We start from the raw sequence: 21,258 nt of genomic DNA on the forward strand, positions 1-21,258 counted from the left end.
TTATGTTGACTTATTTTATTTGCTCTAAATTTTTTCTTCGCTATCATCTTCTTTTTATTTGGAGTCATCGTGCACGTGATTTTAATTATTCTTATTTACCTATGATAATTTTTAAACATTTGTAAATGCAGATCTATTGGTTAAAAATGAAAGATGAGATAATCTATTTACACCGTTTGTGCAAAGTGATTAAAATGTGTTTTTCATTACAAGATATACATTTTTTTGGATAGTAACTGTCATACAAACATTTCAAACATAAATTGCAGCTACACCTTGGCCGACACAGATGAAAATTTAATTGGAAAAAGAGATTGTAAATAAACTAAATTCAAGCAAAATGAGGAATATAAATAATGAATGCAAAAATATGGCCAAATATATAAAATAATAAATTGAAAAAAATTGATTGTAAGTTAGTACAGAAAAAGATACTTTAAATCCAAATGAAAAAAAAAGAATGACAGGCAGAAAAACAGAGGACACATAAAATTAATACAATGATTAAAATGACATGACAATGAATTATAAATAAAGAAACTTACATTTATATGAATTAACTGAATGAAAATAGTGACTAAAGTCATAACATAAAATTTCAATGTACCTGAGAGGATTCAAACCCACAACATTCTCTGCACATCAGAAATATATTGTAACCACTACACTACACTACACTACAAAGCTGCAAAATACTTATATTTAAGGCACTCCACAATGACACAAAATTCTTTTTTGTATATTACTGAGAAACTTGGGGCCATTTTGATGAATTTCTTCAGAGTGTAATATCTGGGACCCTAACCTACACACTGTATAAATGGTTTTGAAGGTCAATCCTACAGGGTGTTTCAAAAATGACCGGTAGATTTGAAACGGCAATAAAAACTAAATGAGCAGCGATAGAAATACACTGTTTGTTGCAATATGCTTGGGACAACAGTACATTTTCAGGCGGACAAACTTTCGAAATTACAGTAGTTACAATTTTCAGCAACAGATGGCGCTGCAAGTGATGTGAAAGATATAGAAGACAACGCAGTCTGTGGGTGCGCCATTCTGTACGTCGTCTTTCTGCTGTAAGCGTGTGCTGAACTAGCATGAGAGACATTCGCTAACGATATAGTGCACAGGATTGATGACGGCGATATACATGTCAGGAGCATTTGGTTTACTGACAAAGCTTATTTTTACCTAGATGGCTTCGTCAATAAATAGAACTGGTGCATATGGGGAACCGAAAAGCCCCATGTTGCAGTCCCATCGTCCCTGCTTCCTCAAAAAGTACTGGTCTGGGCCGCCATTTCTTCCAAAGGAATCATTGGCCCATTTTTCAGATCCGAAATGATTACTGCATAACGCTATCTGGACATTCTTCGTGAATTTGTGGCGGTACAAACTGCCTTAGACGACACTGCGAACACCTCGTGGTTTATGCAAGATGGTGCCCGGCCAAATCGCACGGCCGACGTCTTTAATTTCCTGAATGAATATTTCGATGATCGTTTGATTGCTTTGGGCTATCCGAAACATACAGGAGGTGGCGTGGATTGGCCTCCCTATTTGCCAGACATGAACCCCTGTGACTTCTTTCTGTGGGGACACTTGAAAGACCAGGTGTACCGCCAGAATCCAGAAACAATTGAACAGCTGAAGCAGTACATCTCATCTGCATGTGAAGCCATTCCGCCAGACATGTTGTCAAAGGTTTCGGGTAATTTCATTCAGAGACTTTCATTCAGAGACTACGCCATATTATTGCTACGCATGGTGGATATGTGGAAAATATCGTACTATAGAGTTTCCCAGACCGCAGCGCCATCTGTTGTTGACAATTGTAACTACTGTAATTTCGAAAGTTTGTCTGCCTGAAAATGTACTGTTGTCCCAAGCATATTGCAACAAACGGTGTATTTCTATCGCTGCTCGTTTAGTTTGTATTGCCGTTTCAAATATACTGGTCATTTCTGAAACACCCTGTACCACTGGGGACCTCTTTGTCAATTAGAAAGATTGTCATTGCCAAAAGATGCAAAAATTTTTTCAAACAGCATCTTTCAAGGAAAATCTAATGCTTATGTATTTGGTGTATTATTGGCAGGTGCAGTGTTTGCTGCCACCAAGAAGAAGTAATCATCGAATGTAGAAGGGACATGTTTTTAAACACTTCTTGGTCAACACTACTTGGCCGGTGATCTTCTCAGTTTTTTTCACATAGTTACGTTTCCTATATTAACATTGCTCATTTGAGGGAAGCCATTTCTGTTTCATGCATATCATTATACTTACACACATTTTTTTATTTACATGATAGTGCAATTTCTCATGGCTGGATACAGATGACTGTGTAAGGAATGGATTATCTAGAGTGACTGTGTTTGAAGACATCCATTAGTTTTGTTCTGTCCTATCAACTGACATTTGAAGCATTTTGTAGCTGTACTAGGAAACTTTAGCTGATTTTCTATACAATGATTCACAAAGCTACTATTTAGTATTGCTCAACAGTGTAGTCAATATAAAAGACTGTCTTTGTTATTTTATTAATGAGGACTCAATGTGACATTCATGACCATACATCAGGGCTTAATAGTACTTATATTTAGTGGTAGGTAACATAAGCAGCTATACGAGGCTAGATTGTTACTCACCAAAAAGAAGATTCATTATGGAGCAAACAGGCAAATAGGAAATGGCAATTACCAGAAAAGCTATTGGACCAATCCAATTTTCAGTGAGGTAACTCTCCCTCCCCAGTACCATGCCCCACATTTTTGTAAGTTCTATGCTCTCGGGAAGGACTGTATTCAGAAACTACCTCTTTGTCAGCTTTAGTTCAGAGACACAGGGCACAATTCAGAACACATTTACCTCTTTATCCACAATGTGATCTCACTGCTATACACAGATGAGAGTAGTCGTGTTTACTGAAGTATTCTGTGGAAATGAATCTTCCACAGGGTGTGAGAAGGTAGAGCAATAAGACACAAGATGGGATATTGTTTTGATAACTTTATTTAATCTCTTGTTACAGAAGTAAAATACATCTCTTGCCAAATGGTTAGGTTTTGCTCTTAATGGAAGCACTGAGTATCTCTTGGGATCCTTTTACTTCACACACGCATAATTATTTCTTTACAACTTGTATAACATCTTCATCATGCATAACATGATGCAAACCAACACGCTGTGGAGAATATTTTGTACTTGTCCCCTGCACAAAAAGAAATTACAGATTTTTCAGATCACCTAAGTTTTATGGCTCAGTCATCCCCTATACTTCCCAAAACTCTATGCTACATATCATAAAATGGTACCAGAACATTCTTGGTGGAATATAGATAAGGCATTGAGTTGTTGATAGACACACAAACAAGACTATAAATGTAGCTCAGCACTATTCTCAGTCCTGTTTACATGCCTGCCGATAATTCAGTGCCCCAACTATATGGTGAGCACATACTTTTATTCCTTCCATTATCATACCATTACACCTACAGCCCTTTGCCTGACAGTCTCTGTATGGGTGATTTTACTAAATGAGCATACATTGCAACTACGTCTGAGAGGATAAGGAGCAAAAAAGGCCATAAGTATATATAACCAGAAATGTGTTTCATGGAGTTTCACTTACTTGAAGCCACAGACAAAAGATTGATAGTGTACGTTTAAATTATTGAGAGCACATGTGGGAACACGCTAACAAGTGGGAATGTTCTGTCTTATCTCCACACTCAACAGGGCTGGGAGCTCAAACACCACCATGTAGTTAGCCATAGTAGTAATGACTGGCCAAACAAGCGGGCGTTATGAAGGTTGACGATACAACTCCTCGCAAAGGTAACCTTATCTGTGAATAGGATGGATAACAAACTCCAGTAATGAGGTGCCTCTGCAATGAACCAGTGACAAAATCATCACTGCAGAGGCAAGTCTGTAGGTAATAACACCTGCATGTGGTGTCTGATACGGATAATGGCTGTTGTCACAGGGAATGTTCCACATGATTGTCTGACTTACCCCTTGCATGTGAGGCGTCTGCCTGGTGTTGATACCAGGATCACTGCCAAAAGTTATTTTATCTCCACCTTCAAGTGTGAGTACCTCCTCTGTAATGTATTTCCAGCCATATGTCCACATGACCGTTTTTTCTCCTTATCCTCTCAGGGTTTGTTTCCTGCTGTCTGTCTCCATTTAGAAAAATCAACCTATATACCGATGTACACTTAATATATGTTAATAACTGCAGTAAAATATTACCAGGTTTCAATCTCAATGTTTTGCAAACTTGCACAATATATGAAACTGTTTGTGACTGAAATTTTTAACTTAAAATACAGCAGTTGTCTGACACTTTTCCTTTGAATTAAATTACAACACCCACTATATCAATATAAATCTATGAAAACAGCTGAGGGAAAACATGGGTACCTAGTATGAACAACAGAATCTGAAAGTATAACATTCTTTGTGACAATTAATTAGGCCTTCCATGCGCAAAAAAAAAAAAAAAAAAAAAAAAAAAAAAAAAAAAAAAAAAAAAAATCGAGAATCAAGCTAAACTTTCTCTTTGTTGTTAATGATTACCCGGATGTAAAAAGCACAAATTATTTGTACAGCTACTTCCAGCTTTATACTATATTTGTGAAATAACAGTTACAGTTATCTAAAATATCCACATGACACTTATTTAATGCCATCATGGATGGTTTTAACTATAAATTTTATAATGGATGGTATAGCGGTTATACACAAATTTAACTGGGCATTAACTGTGTGCATTGTTATTTCAAATAAAGCGAAGGACGTTTCAGGGAGCTTCCAATTACTGTTTGGAAAAATCAAGTAATGGGAACTCCAAGTAGGAATATCAAGAATGTAGGAAGACAGATTGCTACTTACCACAAAGAACACGTGTGAAGTTTCAGATAGGCACAATTAAGGGATACTTACATAAAGCTTTCGGCCACAGCCTCCATCAGCAAAAGAGAAACACACGCCATTCATGCAGACATGCAAACACATCTCGCGCACACATGACCACCGACTCCAGCACCTCTGGCCAAAATGCTGGAGATGCTAGACTTGGCTGGCCAAAATGCTTGAGATGCTGGACTTTGCTCTCATATATGCAAGAGGTAGTTTTGTTTTGCTTTGCTTTAGATTGCAAACAACAACTGGGGTCATACGTGCCCAAGTCAAAACTATAGAACACAACAGAGAGGAGTTAAAAAATGACTATAAGTCAGTCCCAAGTGACATTAAGAGAAGACAGCTAAAAACAGGGGCGTGGAGAAAGAGATAATAAAGACACCATGCAGAAACGGAGCTCCGAAACTAAAAATTAAATGGCCTTTGCCATATTGCTTTAGCAGATAAAAAGTAAAATGCCGTCAACAGCCTCCACACCTTTTGCCAAAATGGCCGACAACTCAGATGGCTAACCCAAGCGGGAATGTAAATGGTTAAAAAATGTACATTCCACCAGGAAGTGGTGGGCAGTTAAAACTTGGACGCAATGTGTACAGAGTGGTGGGGTAGCGCCACTTATCATATGACAATGGCTAAAAAGGCAGTACCCAATACACAGCCTAGTTAAATTGACATCATCCTGGTGGGAGGGCCGAGAGTTGGTAACATCCAGGCTGCTGGGAGAGGCTTAATAAACCGGAGCTTATTCCTGTGAAGGGAGGACCATTGACAATGCCAAAGGGACACCACCTCTTGACAGACAGCAACACAGAGATCATCAGAGGGAATGTAGGAACTAGTGGGTTGAGGTACGAAGACTGCAGCCTGGGCAGCAGTGTCAGCAGCCTTGTTTCCTGGCAGACCGACATGACCAGGGACCCACATAAACATCACAGTGGCTCTACCAAGTCTAAGCAAGTGACAGTTTTCCTGAACCCGCTGCAATAAGGGATGGGTGGTATTCAGCACACATTGACTTTGAAAGGTGTTGATGAATCTGAGCAGAGGACACTCTGTGGCCTGATACAGGGCGAAGAGCTTGGCTCTAAATACTGAGCAGGGTGCCAGAAGGCGATACCGAAAAACACAGGTGCCAAGGCACACCCGACCCCATGGTCAGTCAGAGAGCCATCAGTGTACACAAAAGTACTAATGCAAAGTTCCATGCGAAGGTTGTGAAACTGAAGGCGATAGAGCGAGGCTGGAATAGTGTCCTTAGGAAGCAAATGAAGGCCAAGGTTAACATGAGTCGCTTCATGAACCCACCAGGAAAGTTGCAGGTAGATTGAAGTTAAGCTGCCGTAGCAAGTGCTGAATGCGGACTCCAGGTGATAACAGAGAAAAGGGATGCGCCCATACTGGCGATTGAGAGAATCATCGAGGGACGCGTAGGATGAGTGGCCATGCATGGCAGACAAACGGCATGCATACCTGCTGTGGAGAAAGTCACAGCAGTAGGACAGTGGTAGTTCAGTAGCTTCAGCATACAGGCTCTCAACCAGGCTAGTGTAAAAGGCACCAGTTGCCAAAAGGATGCCACGATGGTGGATAGTGTTGAGACAGCATAAGAGGGATGGACGTGCAGATGTACAAACAAAGCACCCATAGTCGAGTTTCGAACGGACAAGGGACCAGCACAAACTGAGTAGGTGGTTCAATCGGCACCCCAGGAAGTATCACTGAGGACATGTAGGACAACCATTGAGGACACTGAGGAGCCGCATACAGCAAGCTGCCAGGTAAGACACATGGCAGGACCAAGAGGGTTTCCTATTGAGCATGAGCCCCAGGAATTTCGTAGTTTCAACAAATGGAAGGGCAACAGGCCCAAGATGTAAAGATGATGGGAGAAACCTGCCAGACATTCATACAGGCGGTTTTGTCAGTGGAAAAATGAAAGCCAATGTTGATACTCCACGAGTAATGACAATCAAGATATTGCTGATGATGCCGCTCAGTGTGACAGGTCAGTGGAGAACTGCAATAGATGGCAAAATTGTCAACAAAAAGAGAGTCGGAAATGTCCGGCGGCAGACAGGCCAATATAGGGTTAAAGGCAATAGCAAAGAGGATGACACTCAGGAAGGAACCCTGAGACACACAATTTTCCTCAATAAAGATGTCTGACAAGGCAGAACCCACACGCACCTTGAAAACTTGGTCTTTTAAAAATTCCTGAAGGAAACGGCAGATGGCCACGAAAGCCCCACATGTAAGAGTACAGAGAAAATCAGTCCTCCAGCACGTGTTGTAGGCCTTCACCAAATCGAAAAACACAGCCACAATCTGGGATTTCCACAGAAAACCATTCATGACATGGGTGGACAAAGTAATAAGACAGAAATCCACATTGTGCATTCATTAGTAAATTGTGCAACTCGAGCCACAATACCAGCCAGGCATGAATCATACATTTCATCACCTTGAAAACGCAGCTGGTGAGAGAGTTGGGGCCGTAGTTAGAAGGAAGGTTTGTGTCCTTACCGGGCTTAGGTATGGGTATGATGGTGGCTTCACACCAAAGTCCAGGAAATGTGCTCTCTGTCCAGATGTGGTTGTACGTGTTAAGCAGAAAGTGTATGCATGCATGCAAGAGAAAGGTGCTGCAGCATCCGAATGGAGGAAGGTAGGGTGATAGTGGGAAGAGCTTGAAACTTCCTTAAAATGGTGGCCCATGGTCTTGGAGACAACAATGGGATCCACAATAACATTGTCTGCTACTGTCAGGCCAGAAATTGGTGAATGGATCCTGGTCCCAGAGAGCCATTGGAAGCTGGCCCACACGACAGAGGAACGGATGGGACTGTTAAAAGAACTAGTGAATGAAATCCAGCTAGCTTTTATTGCTTTCCCAAAGAAAGCAATGACACTTTCCATGCATCTGTTTATACGGAATGCAGATTGCCATTGTAGGTTGACGATTGAAAACACAGAGAGCACACATGAATTGTGTCACAGCACACTTCAGCCCAAAAAGAGTCTGGTACACGGTGTGGTAAAGAGAAAGTGCGAGGAATGGAACATTCTGCAGCAGTAAGTATAACATTTGTGAGATATTCCACCTGGTCATCACAACCGAGGAAATCTTCTTGTTTGAAGGTCTCCAGGGAGGAGTAAAGCTGCCAGTCAGCCTTAGTAAGTTGCCATTTGGATGTGCGGGTTAGGAGTCAGGAAACAGATAGCACAAGGGAAATGGTTGCTCGTTTAGGCACCAGAAAGAACAGACTACTCAAGACGATGGGCAAAGTGGGCAGTGCAGAAGAAGGAGTCCAAATGATAATAGATGTGCAAGGAGTAGGAAAGGAAAATAGGTGCTCCATTATTAAGATGGGGAGGTAGCTGCCCAATAACCTCAAGGAAGTCTGCCCTGGTGACATTGAATGACGGAGGGACATAAATGGTACAGACAGAAAAAATCAGGTGGGGAAGTAAAAGGCGAACTGCAATAGCTTGAAGATGGGTATTCAGGGAGATGGGTTGGCTATGAATGTCATCGCATATGAGCAGCATGATGCTCCCATGAGATAGGGTGCCGACCTCAGAGGGAAGGTCAAAACAAACCGGGAAGAAATGTGAAAGCTCAAAGCAGTCGTGAGGGTTCAATTTCATTTTCTGAAGGCAGAGTACAAGGGGACACTGCAATGCTAAAAGCAGCCGTAAATCCTCTTTGTGGGACCGAAGACCACAAACATTCCATTGGAGGAGAGGCATGATGAGGAAGAGGTGTAAGGGTGTCACCTCAGCTGCTGCCGAGTGACAGCCTGTGAAGAGTTGCTATTACAGGGCACAGAAGCAGGAGGATCCTGCTCCATGGGTTCGACAGAAGCATCGGATTGCTTGTGCAGTTGGTCTGTGAAGTTCAATGCTGAAAAATGTTGGTGGTGAGCACCGGTGACATGGAGGCTGGCTGGGCTAAGGTATCACATTGCGACACCGTTGAAGAGGATGTTCGAGTTGTCAAAGGAGAAGACAGTTTGCCTGTGGTGGACTTCTTCGAGTGTTTCCGGTTAGAGGTAGACTCAGGTGTTGGTTGTCTGGAGGGATATAGGAAGTCTTTATGGAAGTACTCTTTCTGGACTACTGGTTGTGTAGCTGGTGGCTTGCCCCTTGAGGCGAGAGTTTAATGGCTTGTTGCACAGCTGAATGAGGGGATGGCGATGCTACCTTGACACTGGGCGATTTCAGAACCTCAGAGCTGAATTGGAGATCACATGTCTGTGTGGTCATGTCCTTCATGGAGTGAGGGGTAACAAGAACAGAAATATAGGTGCCAGGGTTTGCAACTAGCCAATAACTTGCGAGCAACTGAGTACAGCACTTTTTCCTTTACCCAGATCTGTTGGACAGTCTGGTCATCAAGATACATGGGACAACCCTGAGAGGAGGTGGCACGGCCGCCATTGCAGTTGATACAGAGGGGAGAAGGAGGCAGACAATCGCCCTCGTGCGCATCCCTACCACTGGTTACACATTTGGCTGGGTGTCGACAAGACGTTCTAGTGTGGTTGAAACAATGACTCTGGTAGCAGCACATTGGGTTCAGAATGTATGGCTGCACTGTGATAATTTCATAGCCTGCTTTGAACTTAGACAGAAGTCCCACAGTATGAAAGGTGAGAAAAAGTGTGTGGGTGGGCACTAAGGAGTAATGTGCCTTTTTCATTACCCAGTGGATCGCAATGACACCCTGATCAGAGAGGTAAGATTAGATTTTGGCCTCAGTTAAACCATTGAGTAGCCTAGTGTAAATAACACCACAGGAAGAATTCAAAATTCTATGGGCCCTGACATGAACAGGGTAGCAATGGAGAAGCGAGGTGGCAAGCAGTTGGTGTGCTTGAGAATCAGAAATAGTCTCCAAAAACAAAGTGCCATTCCATACACGAGATTAGGTTTTCACATGATCAGCAATTGCATCAACACCTTTCTGAATAATAAATCGATTTACCTTGCAAAGGACTGATCGTCTTCAGCATGTGAGACCACAAGAAACCATGGTGCAACGGGAACAACCTTTGAATCGTTAGCCTCATTATGTTTATGTTTCGTAGATGTTGATTGTGGAGATGATTGACTCATTGCAAGAAAATCCCCCATGATTGCCAGCATCTCCGATTGCATGCTCCTTCCAACTGGGGGTCCCCCTTGAAAAGGGGGCACACCCACCTTAAATGATTGTTCACATCTCAGGTCATACCTCCCGAACACTTGACAGAGGGAGCAATCGACAATTTGGGAAGGTTTCAGCTCAGGCACTCACTTCTCCTTGGGCCTGGCCCGTGCCAGGGGGTACGTACAAACTCTACCTGTCAACCCGGGGCTGGGAATTACGCATTACCCAGTCACCTGTTACATGTCAGACACATGGGCCGGCCTTCAGGAGCAGATAGGAAAGAAGAAGAAAAAGAAGAACCTCAAACGTTGAAGCGCATGATTGAGAGGAGAAGGGAAACAAAGAAAGGAAAAGGGTGTGAAAAACAATGAGACTCTGGTACCGCATGCTGTGGAATTTGAATCCGCGCCAGACGTGATGGACGTCGAAGACCCATAGAGGTCGCTGCACCGTAAGTTGTGGCGGCATGCACCTCCTGGCCCGCTTTTAGTGTGGGAACACCACCAGTGGAACACATGGTCCCAGCGGCCAATAACGGCGGCCCCAAGAGCATACTTAAGCGCCAGCCACTCACACATCAAGTCAGACTTATCTTGCTTGCGTCGGTTTGCACCTCGCTTGCGCTAGACTGCTTTCTTCCTGGTTCGCGTACGAATTTGTTTCCTTGTGACTCTGTTGTTCAGTCATGTCGTATTTGTTCTGTCCTATGTTGGTCGTGTCCATCCTTTTTCTTGTGTTGTTGTTCGTGGGCCTCGCTGCGGGTCCCGCCGCGCCTTCCGTCAGTGCTACCCCCGCGACCGTCCTGGTCGCAGTTACAACACAGACTGTTCTTACATCATCGACAGACAATGCATAACATCCCAGACATGTTCGCCAAGGGAGGGGAAAAAGAATAGCAAGACGATACACATTCAGCACGGAAAGGAAAAAAATATTTCAAAGGCTGGGGCTCTGTGGTAGACAAGCATGAACCCACCAAAGAGTGACAAGCCCCCTGAGAGGCAGGGGGTGGGGTGCATGAGGTTTGCTTGCTGAGTTGTTTGCATTTCTGTTTTGGCTCTGTGGCCAAAAGTTTTATGTAAGGGTCTTTTAAATGTGGCTGTCTGCAACTTAACGTGTATTCCTTACAGTAAGTAGTAATCTGACTTTTCCTACATTGTCAATTACTGTTTGCCATTTCCATCGTACTTATGCATTCTTTGCAGTAATTGATGGTTTGAAGGACCATGGTGGATTCTGAAAACTCACTGGAGAATTTTGACCAAGTTGTGACAGCACTTAAGCTCTATAGTTTTTATGTTTATCCTTTTCAATATCTGATATTCTTAATCACTGACAATTTGTTTATACCTTCAATTCGTCTGCAGTGACAGCATTTTGCCACAAGTGCTGTGCATAATACTCAAGAATGATAAAACCAGCATAAAACTGATTGCAATAATAACATATATTGCTTTTTAAGTGTTCTCAACAAACTCCCAGAACTCTCTGATAAACTAAATTCTAGCATACTCAATGCTTTGGCCTGAAAGTCACAAGAAGTTTATGTATTTTTCCTCCATCCCTTCCCTAGATTTTGGTGCGGGACAGTGGCACTACGAATAAAGACGTCCAGGTTTCACATTCGAGTAGGTCCTAGGATTTTAGAGTCACTTATAATTTACTTTGCCTCAGGCTATGATTCATTAACATTTAAAAGTCAATTTGCTCAACAGTTCAGAACCCATATTGAACTGTAGGCACCCATGTAACAGGCTAAGCCAGTTCCAAGGTTGGAGAAAAGCAATAACATACAATCTCCAATATGAACATGTCTAGTAAAGCACTGAGGTGTTTACACCAATCTTTGGGTTGAGAAGAGCTTTTATTTACTTAAATTTCTTTTATAGAAATCTACATATATAAAATCACATGAGCCAATTGCAGTTCCTCTTCTTTTCAAATCTCCTACATTTATTTCACATATTTTAGGTAGTGATGGTCTAGAAAATTATATCCCTAATAGTAACATTTTCTAGTTCTTGATTATAGTGTAGCAAATGTTCTTAATGGTTTGGGGCACTCAGTACTGACTGTTCCTCATCAATGAGGTCATAGACTTTTCTAGAAACTGAGGATAAGCAAAAGTATTAAAGAATCAGTTCAGTCATTAAGAGTCATATGCCCTTTTCAAAAGCAGGAATAAGTCTGTAATACAATTTAACTACTTGCTTTTGAAGTTATAAAGGAATATTGTGTTCTGTTTTATAGTAGCTTGTTTAGGATGATCTGAAGTACTTGTCATGTTGTCAAAAATGTGTTACACTAATAGTCTACTTTGAAGATCATGTAAAAAGCTGAGTTGTGTTTCAGTCCTTGCTCATTTAAGTGTAAAGTGGATTCATGTGAGAGTTTATATACTTACCCAAACAAGTGCATATTTGAATGCAGCAGCCAATGTACGATGAATAGCGTGGCAAACATGCTCAACAGTAACACCTTTTCTTAAAATAAGGCCATCATCAAAGTCTGGAGGTTCACCAGGCTTCTTAGTGTACACACGAATCAAAGACAGATACTCCCACAGTTTCTCCAATAGGTAATCCAGATTTAGCTTCATATTGCAACTGAAAAAAATAATGGGTGTAAATTTTTTTTTTCTGTAACAGTGCACAGTTTCAGACACTTTGTAATACACTACTGGCTATTAAAATTGCTACACCACAAAGATAACGTGCTAAAGACGTGAAATTTAACTGACAGGAAGAAGATGCTATGACATGCAAATGATTAGCTTATCATAGCATTCACACAAGGCTGGCACCAGTGGCGACACCTACAACGTGCTGACATGAGGAAAGTTTCCAACCGATTTTGACATGAGGAAAGTTTCCAACCGATTTCTCACACACAAACAGCAATTGACCGGCGTTGCCTGATGAAACATCGTTGTGATGTGCCGTGTAAGGAGGAGAAATGCATAACCATCACATTTCTGACATTGATAAAGATCGGATTGTAGCCTATCGCGATTGCGGTTTATCGTATCGTGACATTGCTGCTCGCGTTGGTCGAGATCCAATGACTGTTAGCAGAATATGGAATCAATGGGTTCAGGAGGGTAATACGGAATGCCGTGCTCGATCCCAACGGCCTCATATCACTAGAAGTCAAGATGACAGGCATCTCATCCGCATGGCTGTAATGGATCATGCAGCCACGTCTCGATCCCTGAGTCAACAGATGGGGATGTTTACAAGACAACAACCATCTACACGAACAGTTCGACGACGTTTGCAGCAGCATGAACTATCAGCTTGGAGACCATGGCTGCGTTTACCCTCTATGCTGCATCACAGACAGGAGTGCCTGCGATGGTGTGGTCAACGACGAACCTGGGTGCATGAATGGAAAAACGTCATTTTTTCAGAAGAATCCAGGTTCTGTTTACAGCATAATGATGCTTGCATGCATGTTTGGCGACATCGCGGAGAATGCACATTGGAAGCGTATATTAGACATCGCCATACTGGCGTATCACACGGCGTGATGGTATGGGGTGCCAATGGTTACATGTCTCTGTCACCTCTTGTTCTCATTGACAGCCCTTTGAACAGTGGACGTTACATTTCAGATGTGTTACAAACCGTGGCTCTACCCTTCATTCAATCCCCTCAGAACACTACATTTCAGCAAGATAATGCATGACTGCATGTTGCAGGTCCTGTACAGGCCTTTCTGGATACAGAAAATGTTCTACTGCTGCCCTGGCTAGCACATTCTCCAGATCTCTCACCAATTGAAAACGTCTGGTCAATGGTGGCCGAGCAACTGGCTCATCACAATACGCCAGTCACTACTCTCGATGAACTGTGGTATCGTGTTAAAGCTGCATGGGCAGCTGTACATGTACACGCCATCCAAGCTCTGTTTGACTCAATGTCCAAACAAGGCTGTTATTACGGCCAGAGGTGGTTGTTCTGGGTACTGATTTCTCAGGATCTATGCACCCAAATTGCACGAAAATGTAATCACATGTTAGTTCTAGTATAATATATTTGTCCAATGAATACCCGTTTATCATCTGCATTTCTTCTTGTTAAAGCAATTTTAATGGCCAGTAGTGTATTATTATCAATGTTACCTATAATGCTCTTATCTAACTTCTCTGGCAGGTTTTTACTTAATGTGACTTCTGTATAATCCTGCTCTCTGATGTAACAGCCATGTAAATGTTTTACTGATATAAATTATCATATCACTGTAATTAATCTATGGATGTAATGTCTAAAGTATGTGCTGTAAAAGAAAGAAGATGTTAAATTTCACTGGTTCACGCACAGGGAAAGTAGGTGTGTAATTGTGTAAAACTTGGTGGGGGTGGAGGGTGGGGAAAGACCTACCACCCGCTGCAACAGAACTAGATAGGTGGGGATTGAAAAGGTGAAACTGGCAAACAAACTGCAAAGCTCCCACATCTTGTAAACTGAAAGAGGTGAGAAAAACTGCAAGACTATATAATGTAGCCTCAGATGCGGTAGTAACGTGCCATATTATTCATGGCGTACTTTGGTTAACTCTGTTACTAAGAAAACCGGACACTAAGAAGAGAATTTTCAGAACTTGTTACACTGGAGGAGTCATGGATAATTTTGCCACCTTTTTAGAATAGCACAGGAGATCAACATTGACACCACCTTCATCTCATTATCAGATGTATACTGTATAATGGCATGAACCAGTTATATGGTTTTGTTTCCAATGAGTTTGAGTCTGGTAAATTTTATACTGAGCCACTGTTTTTTATGCTTAGTCATTCAACTAGACAGTATCCTATCCCAAGTGCTGCGATGAATCAGTGTATCCTATTTTACTAAACTGAAAAACAATTGTCTTCCTTAACAATAGTTACAAAACTCTGAAGTTGTAAGATACATAATTATTCAGTGAGCATAAGTTTTGAAATATTCCACACTGTTTTCATAAAGTGACAGTTAAAGTATTAGGTTCAAAGATTTTGCTTATTCAAATAATAGTAAGCCTATTTATAACTTCATGTGTTACGTAGTTAACAGTGTTTCCCAAATTGTGGTGTGACTAAAGTGTTCAGTCACAATTTGAATCTATGGATAGATTAGTTTCTGTATCCCCATGCTGACAATTGAGCCAGATTTAAATGTCGTATAACAATAACAGCAATCAAGAATACGCAACTCCCATTTATCTTGTTACTGCTTCCTTTTAATTGAAATCTTTAAGGAGAAAAAAATTAGTAAAATATCTTTCCATTAGGCGAGATCACAGTCAAAGAAGTATCCTTTTACAGGAATTACATTATCAGCATATTACTAATTTAATAGTAGCTGGTAATTTTATAACTTTACGAAGATTATACCAAATAAAGACTGTTCAGGATAAACAGTTCTGTACATTCATTTAAAATGCTTGGAAAACAACAGAAGAAATGTTCCAAATCTCAAAGTAATGTGAATATGATTTCAACCAATGTAGTGGTTGAGTTACAGTGATCCCATGGTACAGTCTACAACAACTCTCATGGCACATTTCTGCATGTATCCCTATGTTCATATACGTAAATGCTGAAAAGGACCAGGCACTTCCTTTAAGTATTGAAGAGGCACGAAATTCAGTCATAAGTCTTTAGTGAACTTCAAGTTGTGAACCAGTTGTGACTAATAGTATCAAATTTGAATTTAATTTACTTTTTGCTGTATACATGTTTGCTGTCATGTAACAACAAAAAAGATGCAAGTTGCTCTCTGCTTTAATCACATACAAATAATTGTCCTGGTAGTGAAACAAGAAGAAATACAGTTGAGTAACTTGTAAGGAATGGATCCATTGTGAGTGATGGTGAAATAATTAACATAGTTACTTCAGAACTCGAGTGTCACCCATCTCATGAGAATGGACTTCTGGGGCTGCAGCCTTCTTCTGGAAAAAAAAGGACCATGATGACAACCTATGAAAGATAGGTACATGGCGACATAAAGTGTGCAAGAACAACATGGATGTAATAATTGAAACTGTAAAGCATGAACAAGTCTGAAAAGGGGGGGGGGGGGTTCATTCAGCAGTGGAGCTTCATGGCCGATGTGTCTTTGATGGATAAATATGACAATAAAAATATGTCAGGAGGCTTTGCCAGTACTTTGCTTCCAAAGACACAGAAATGTGCATTGTTATGTCTTCAGTTCCACACTAGTCACTTTCTCTTTTCTTCATATGAAAAGACACATTTCCTCACTTTTCTCCTCTGTATATTTCTCTATTGAAGCTAGCCATTCTCTGCCTCTCCAGCAACATTTTTTATTGGTTGGCTCTCTGTTCCTTCCATTGTCACAATTTTTTTCCAATTGTTTTCTCTACTTTTTCCCTTAGTTTCTCTACTCTCTGATTAGCACTAGTTTCTTCATCCAATCACTTTTTTGCTGAGTTACTATACTATAAGTCAGTGGTTGTTTATTTCTGCTGCCACGAAAGCACCTGTTCCACTTTGTCTAGAAAGCTGACTGAAAGAATAATTAGGTAACCAGTAAGTTTGAGAGGGAAGATACAATAAACGAAATGACTACACTCTTTGCTGGTTTACCAATACAAGGAATCAATATGTCATATCACCAAAGGATAAGGATTATTGCTAAAATAAACAGCAGTTGTGTTGATGAAAGGTTAGCTTGCAGCTACCATGATAAGTATAATTACTTTCACATATTTAATGATTTACAAAATTTGTGTTCTTTCACATGAATATCTGGAAATCATGCAGTTGTGTAATGTAGGACAATTAAACTGAGGAGACTATGGATAATGCAAAACTGAACTTTGTAGCTCTTATCAGACACTGGCTTGCCCAATACCACAAACATTGTTAACTGGCAGTCAAGGAATTTATGAACACCAGGAACAACAATGCAATAAAGTAGAACAACTAAAAGCTCTTACCTCACGACAACACTATTTGGTTGTCTAGCAATTCGGTCTACTTCTTCTATTGATATCTGATCTATTTTATTATAAACATAAAGGCATGGCATGTAGACTCTGTTAGCACTTATAACATCAATCAGTTCATCTGGTGTACAGTCTTCCCTAAACAGAACCTGAAAAAAAATTATACAAGAGAGGTATTACGTTACACTACTAATTCCATTTATTTCAACATTTAAATAAGGAACTAATACATTTTAATTCAGTGGAGGGAATGGGCTACCATATTTAAATCAAATTTGATATTGTGAAACCTTTTAAAAAAGCTAAAATGAATTCTTGATAATTTTATTCCTTCCGCAGGGCAAGATCTTTGAAATTCTTACGTTAGAGGCAGTGTGGTTAAAATACACAAGTAAATAATACATTTATCATTAATGAATAGTTACAAAAAGTGTCACTTAACTTCAAGAAAGATGGGCAATGCCAAAGTAACCAATTCAGAAATTGCTTAAAAAGGTAAGAGACAACATTGAAGAGGTCGCAAAACTTATGAAGAAGAAAAATATTTTAAATAAGTGGACAATTATAGAATCTAAATCACTGTGAGGCTAATATCCCTTAGTCCATTTACTAAAAGAACTGCAAAATTATGCTTGCACTGAATGTTAGCTCTTCAAGAAATGTTTACAATGGATTGCCAAATTTGGTTGCATTGACACTGAATGTTAGCTCTTCAAGAAATGTTTACAATGGATTGCCAAATTTGGTTGCATTGAAAGTTTGAATATTTTGTAAGTAATCATCTTACAAAATGTACAGTCCCCATAAAAAAGTGCAGTTTAACTATTGTAGTCAGCATCTTCTTGTAAATATTCACTGATTTTGTCAACAAGCCACACTTCAAATGCCAATACACAAAAAAAAATTATGTTCTCAAGACAGAATTACCTTCAAAAAACCTTTCATCCCCTACATTTACTGATCTATGGAGGCCTAGAACATATTAATGAACAAGGAGTAAAATGGTAATTAATACATTACAAATGTTGATACAAACAACTGACACATACTCCACACAAAGTGATGTATGTGGAATTAATATATCACTGGAGACACCTCTACAGAAACTATGGTTGAGCTCCATCCTGCATAATCAAAGATCAACAAGAAAATAAGTTAAATCTATGATAAAACAGTTCTTTGGATTAATACACAAATGAAAAATTAAAATTGGACATGTCTTCATAATAGCTGTGTTCAGGAAGCATAAAGCAAAATTATACTAAAGCAGTCCAGTTAATGTCTAGAATACAGCTAAAACAATAAAGCAGGAGAAATATGACAAAGCATGTAAAGCTTGCCTATCTCGCATCAGCATAACTGTTATGCAGCTAATTATGATTTATAAAGCTACTGTCTACTTATCAAGTACTTTGAGAAGAAAAGAACCACACGCATACCCCCTCCCCCCCCCCCCCCCCCCCCCCCACACACACACGAGAGAGAGAATTTTTGCAACCAATTTCCAGCATCCATCCATCCATCGAGGCATATTTAAATGTCAATGAAGTTAATATTCTGTACACTGACTCATTGTGTGTCTGTATTATATATCACACAAAGTGGCCCATGGAACATGTAATTAAATAACTAATCAATTACATCATAATGAAGACAGATCATATGTTAGTAAAATTTGCCAAGAACAAGCTATTTGCCTTAACATATTATTTCTCATAGACAAAATCAATTAGTAAATGGACCAGTCAAAGGACAAACAGTACTAAGAATAAAACTGACTGTGATCTATTAAAAGGTATATAATGATATTAGGAAACACATAAAGAGAACTTTGAAGCCTATAGATGAAGACCATAACGCATGGATAAGTCTATAGGAGGTCTTTGTTCGTTAGATGTGGAATGGGTAATGGGAACAACACTAACAAGTTATGTATTACAAATTAGTCACATAGCATGCAAAACGACAGAAAACGATATACTCTGCTTTAATTTATCATTAGTTACTGAATAACTGAAGATAAAGAATATCCGACTGGAATGTCTAAAATCATGTTTCACCTGTTTATTAATAACAGACAAAGTGAAGATTAAAAAAGAGTGCATTTTTAAACAGAAAATACACTAAATGTTTTGAATAAGTAAAAGTATCCAAAATAAGAAAAAGTTTCATATTGATGTTGTTGTTGTCTTCAGTCCTGAGACTGGTTTGATGCAGCTCTCCATGCTATTCTATCCTGTGCAAGCTTCTTCATCTCCCAGTACATACTGCAACCTACATCCTTCTGAATCTGCTTAGTGTATTCATCTCTTGGTCTCCCTCTACAATTTTTACCCTCCACGCTGCCCTGCAATACTAAATTGGTGATCCCTTGATGCCTCAGAACATGTCCTACCAACCGATCCCTTCTTCTGGTCAAGTTGTGCCACAAACTTCTCTTCTCCCCAATCCTATTCAATACTTCCTCATTAGTTATGTGATCTACCCATCTAATCTTCAGCATTCTTCTGTCGCACCACATTTCGAAAGCTTCTATTCTCTTCTTGTCCACACTATTTATCGTCCATGTTTCACTTCCATACATGGCTACACTCCATACAAATACTTTCAGAAATGACTTCCTGACACTTAAATCTATACTCGACGTTAACAAATTTCTCTTCCTCAGAAACGCTTTCCTTGCCATTGCCAGTCTACATTTTATATCCTCTCTACTTCGACCTTCATCAGTTATTTTGCTCCCCAAATAGCAAAACTCCTTTACTACTTTAAGTGTCTCATTTCCTAATCTAATTCCCTCAGCATCACCTGATTTAATTCGACTACATTCCATTATTCTTGTTTTGCTTTTGTTGATGTTCATCTTATATCCTCCTTTCAAGACACTGTCCATTCCATTCAACTGCTCTTCCAAGTCCTTTGCTGTCTCTGACAGAATTACAACGTCATCGGCGAACCTCAAAGTTTTTATTTCTTCTCCATGGATTTTAATACCTACTCCGAATTTTTCTTTTGTTTTCTTTACTGCTTGCTCAATATACAGATTGAATAACATCGGAGAGAGGCTGTAACCCTGTCTCACTCCCTTCCCAACCACTGCTTCCCTTTCACGCCCCTCAACTCTTATAACTGCCATCTGGTTTCTGTACAAATTGTAAATAACCTTTCGCTCCCTGCCACCTTTAGAATTTGAAAGAGAGTATTCCAGTCAACATTGTCAAAGCTTTCTCTAAGTCTACAAATGCTAGAAACATAGGTTTGCCTTTCCTTAATCTTTCTTCTAAGACAAGTCGTAAGGTCAGTATTGCCTCACGTGTTCCAGTATTTCTAAGGAATCCAAACTGATCTTCCCCGAGGTGGATAACGCAATTATCAAATACTGAATATTAGCACAATGGTCCAATGAACAAAAACAGGAAATAGAATTTGTTCTCAAAATATTCATCTAAAGAATACAGCCTTTTTATAAATAAAGAGAAATCCCTTTCTAATGAATCTTTGGGGACCTAAATATTTTTTCCTTAAACAGAGGTTTCTCTAAACAGGGTTTTGCCGCAATACATATAGCGAGTGACCCAGAATTGTAGTTGAAGTATGTTTAGCTGGTATTTAATTACAAAATTAGTAATATCCTGTGCTACAAATTTAAATACAGTAAATATAGCATTATTACTTTTTACAGGACACATCCACTATTTTTTAAAAACTTGACTGTTTTGTCCTTCCAGTGTACTGTAATGAAAGAATTTGTCACTCCAGTTAGAACTGATTCATCTACATTAAAAAGGAAAAGGAATTCCTGGTGGTATCAATTCCTTGCATAGAAGGAGCACAACTTTTTGTGGTGGCTCCCTTTCCTCCTGCTCCTCCTCCTCCTCAACAACAACACTGACAACCATTACCACCACCAGCTCCTACGTCACTGTTCCTTCACAAGCAATTCACTTGCATCAATCTCGAGTGTGGAAACCAATGTCATTATCACAACACAGTCCTAGAAATTTCACATTTCCAAAAATATCAGTAATACTACTCCATACTTTTGAAACAATAGAGTCTTTAACAGCAACAGGTGTACCACAGCCAGCCTTTGCAAATCAATTTAACACAGGCTATAGTGTTTCATGTGTCACAGAGTTCCAGGCAGCAAATATATGTGTAGCCAGTAGAATACCGAGTCTCATTAGTTCCTTGTCTTCAAGCAATGAAACTGACTTCTG

The 21,258-nt window shown here is 40.0% G+C and overlaps 1 protein-coding gene across 2 annotated transcripts in view; it reads right to left on the minus strand.

Annotated features, from left to right (window-relative positions):
- Positions 1-2,997: 2,997 nt before the first annotated feature.
- LOC126327217 (developmentally-regulated GTP-binding protein 2) overlaps positions 2,998-21,258 on the minus strand; it is a 130,219-nt gene continuing 111,958 nt past the window's right edge. For both annotated transcript variants that reach the window (XM_049995869.1, XM_049995871.1), the window contains exons 6-8: positions 17,030-17,187; positions 12,489-12,690; positions 2,998-3,214 (exon numbers count right to left, since the gene is read on the minus strand). In XM_049995869.1, the coding sequence (XP_049851826.1) occupies positions 3,128-3,214; positions 12,489-12,690; positions 17,030-17,187 (447 nt within the window). In that variant the 3' untranslated portion in view covers positions 2,998-3,127. The remainder of the gene's footprint in view (positions 3,215-12,488; positions 12,691-17,029; positions 17,188-21,258) is intronic.

This window comes from Schistocerca gregaria, chromosome 2, assembly GCF_023897955.1.
Source record: "Schistocerca gregaria isolate iqSchGreg1 chromosome 2, iqSchGreg1.2, whole genome shotgun sequence".
Lineage (NCBI taxonomy): Eukaryota > Metazoa > Arthropoda > Insecta > Orthoptera > Acrididae > Schistocerca > Schistocerca gregaria.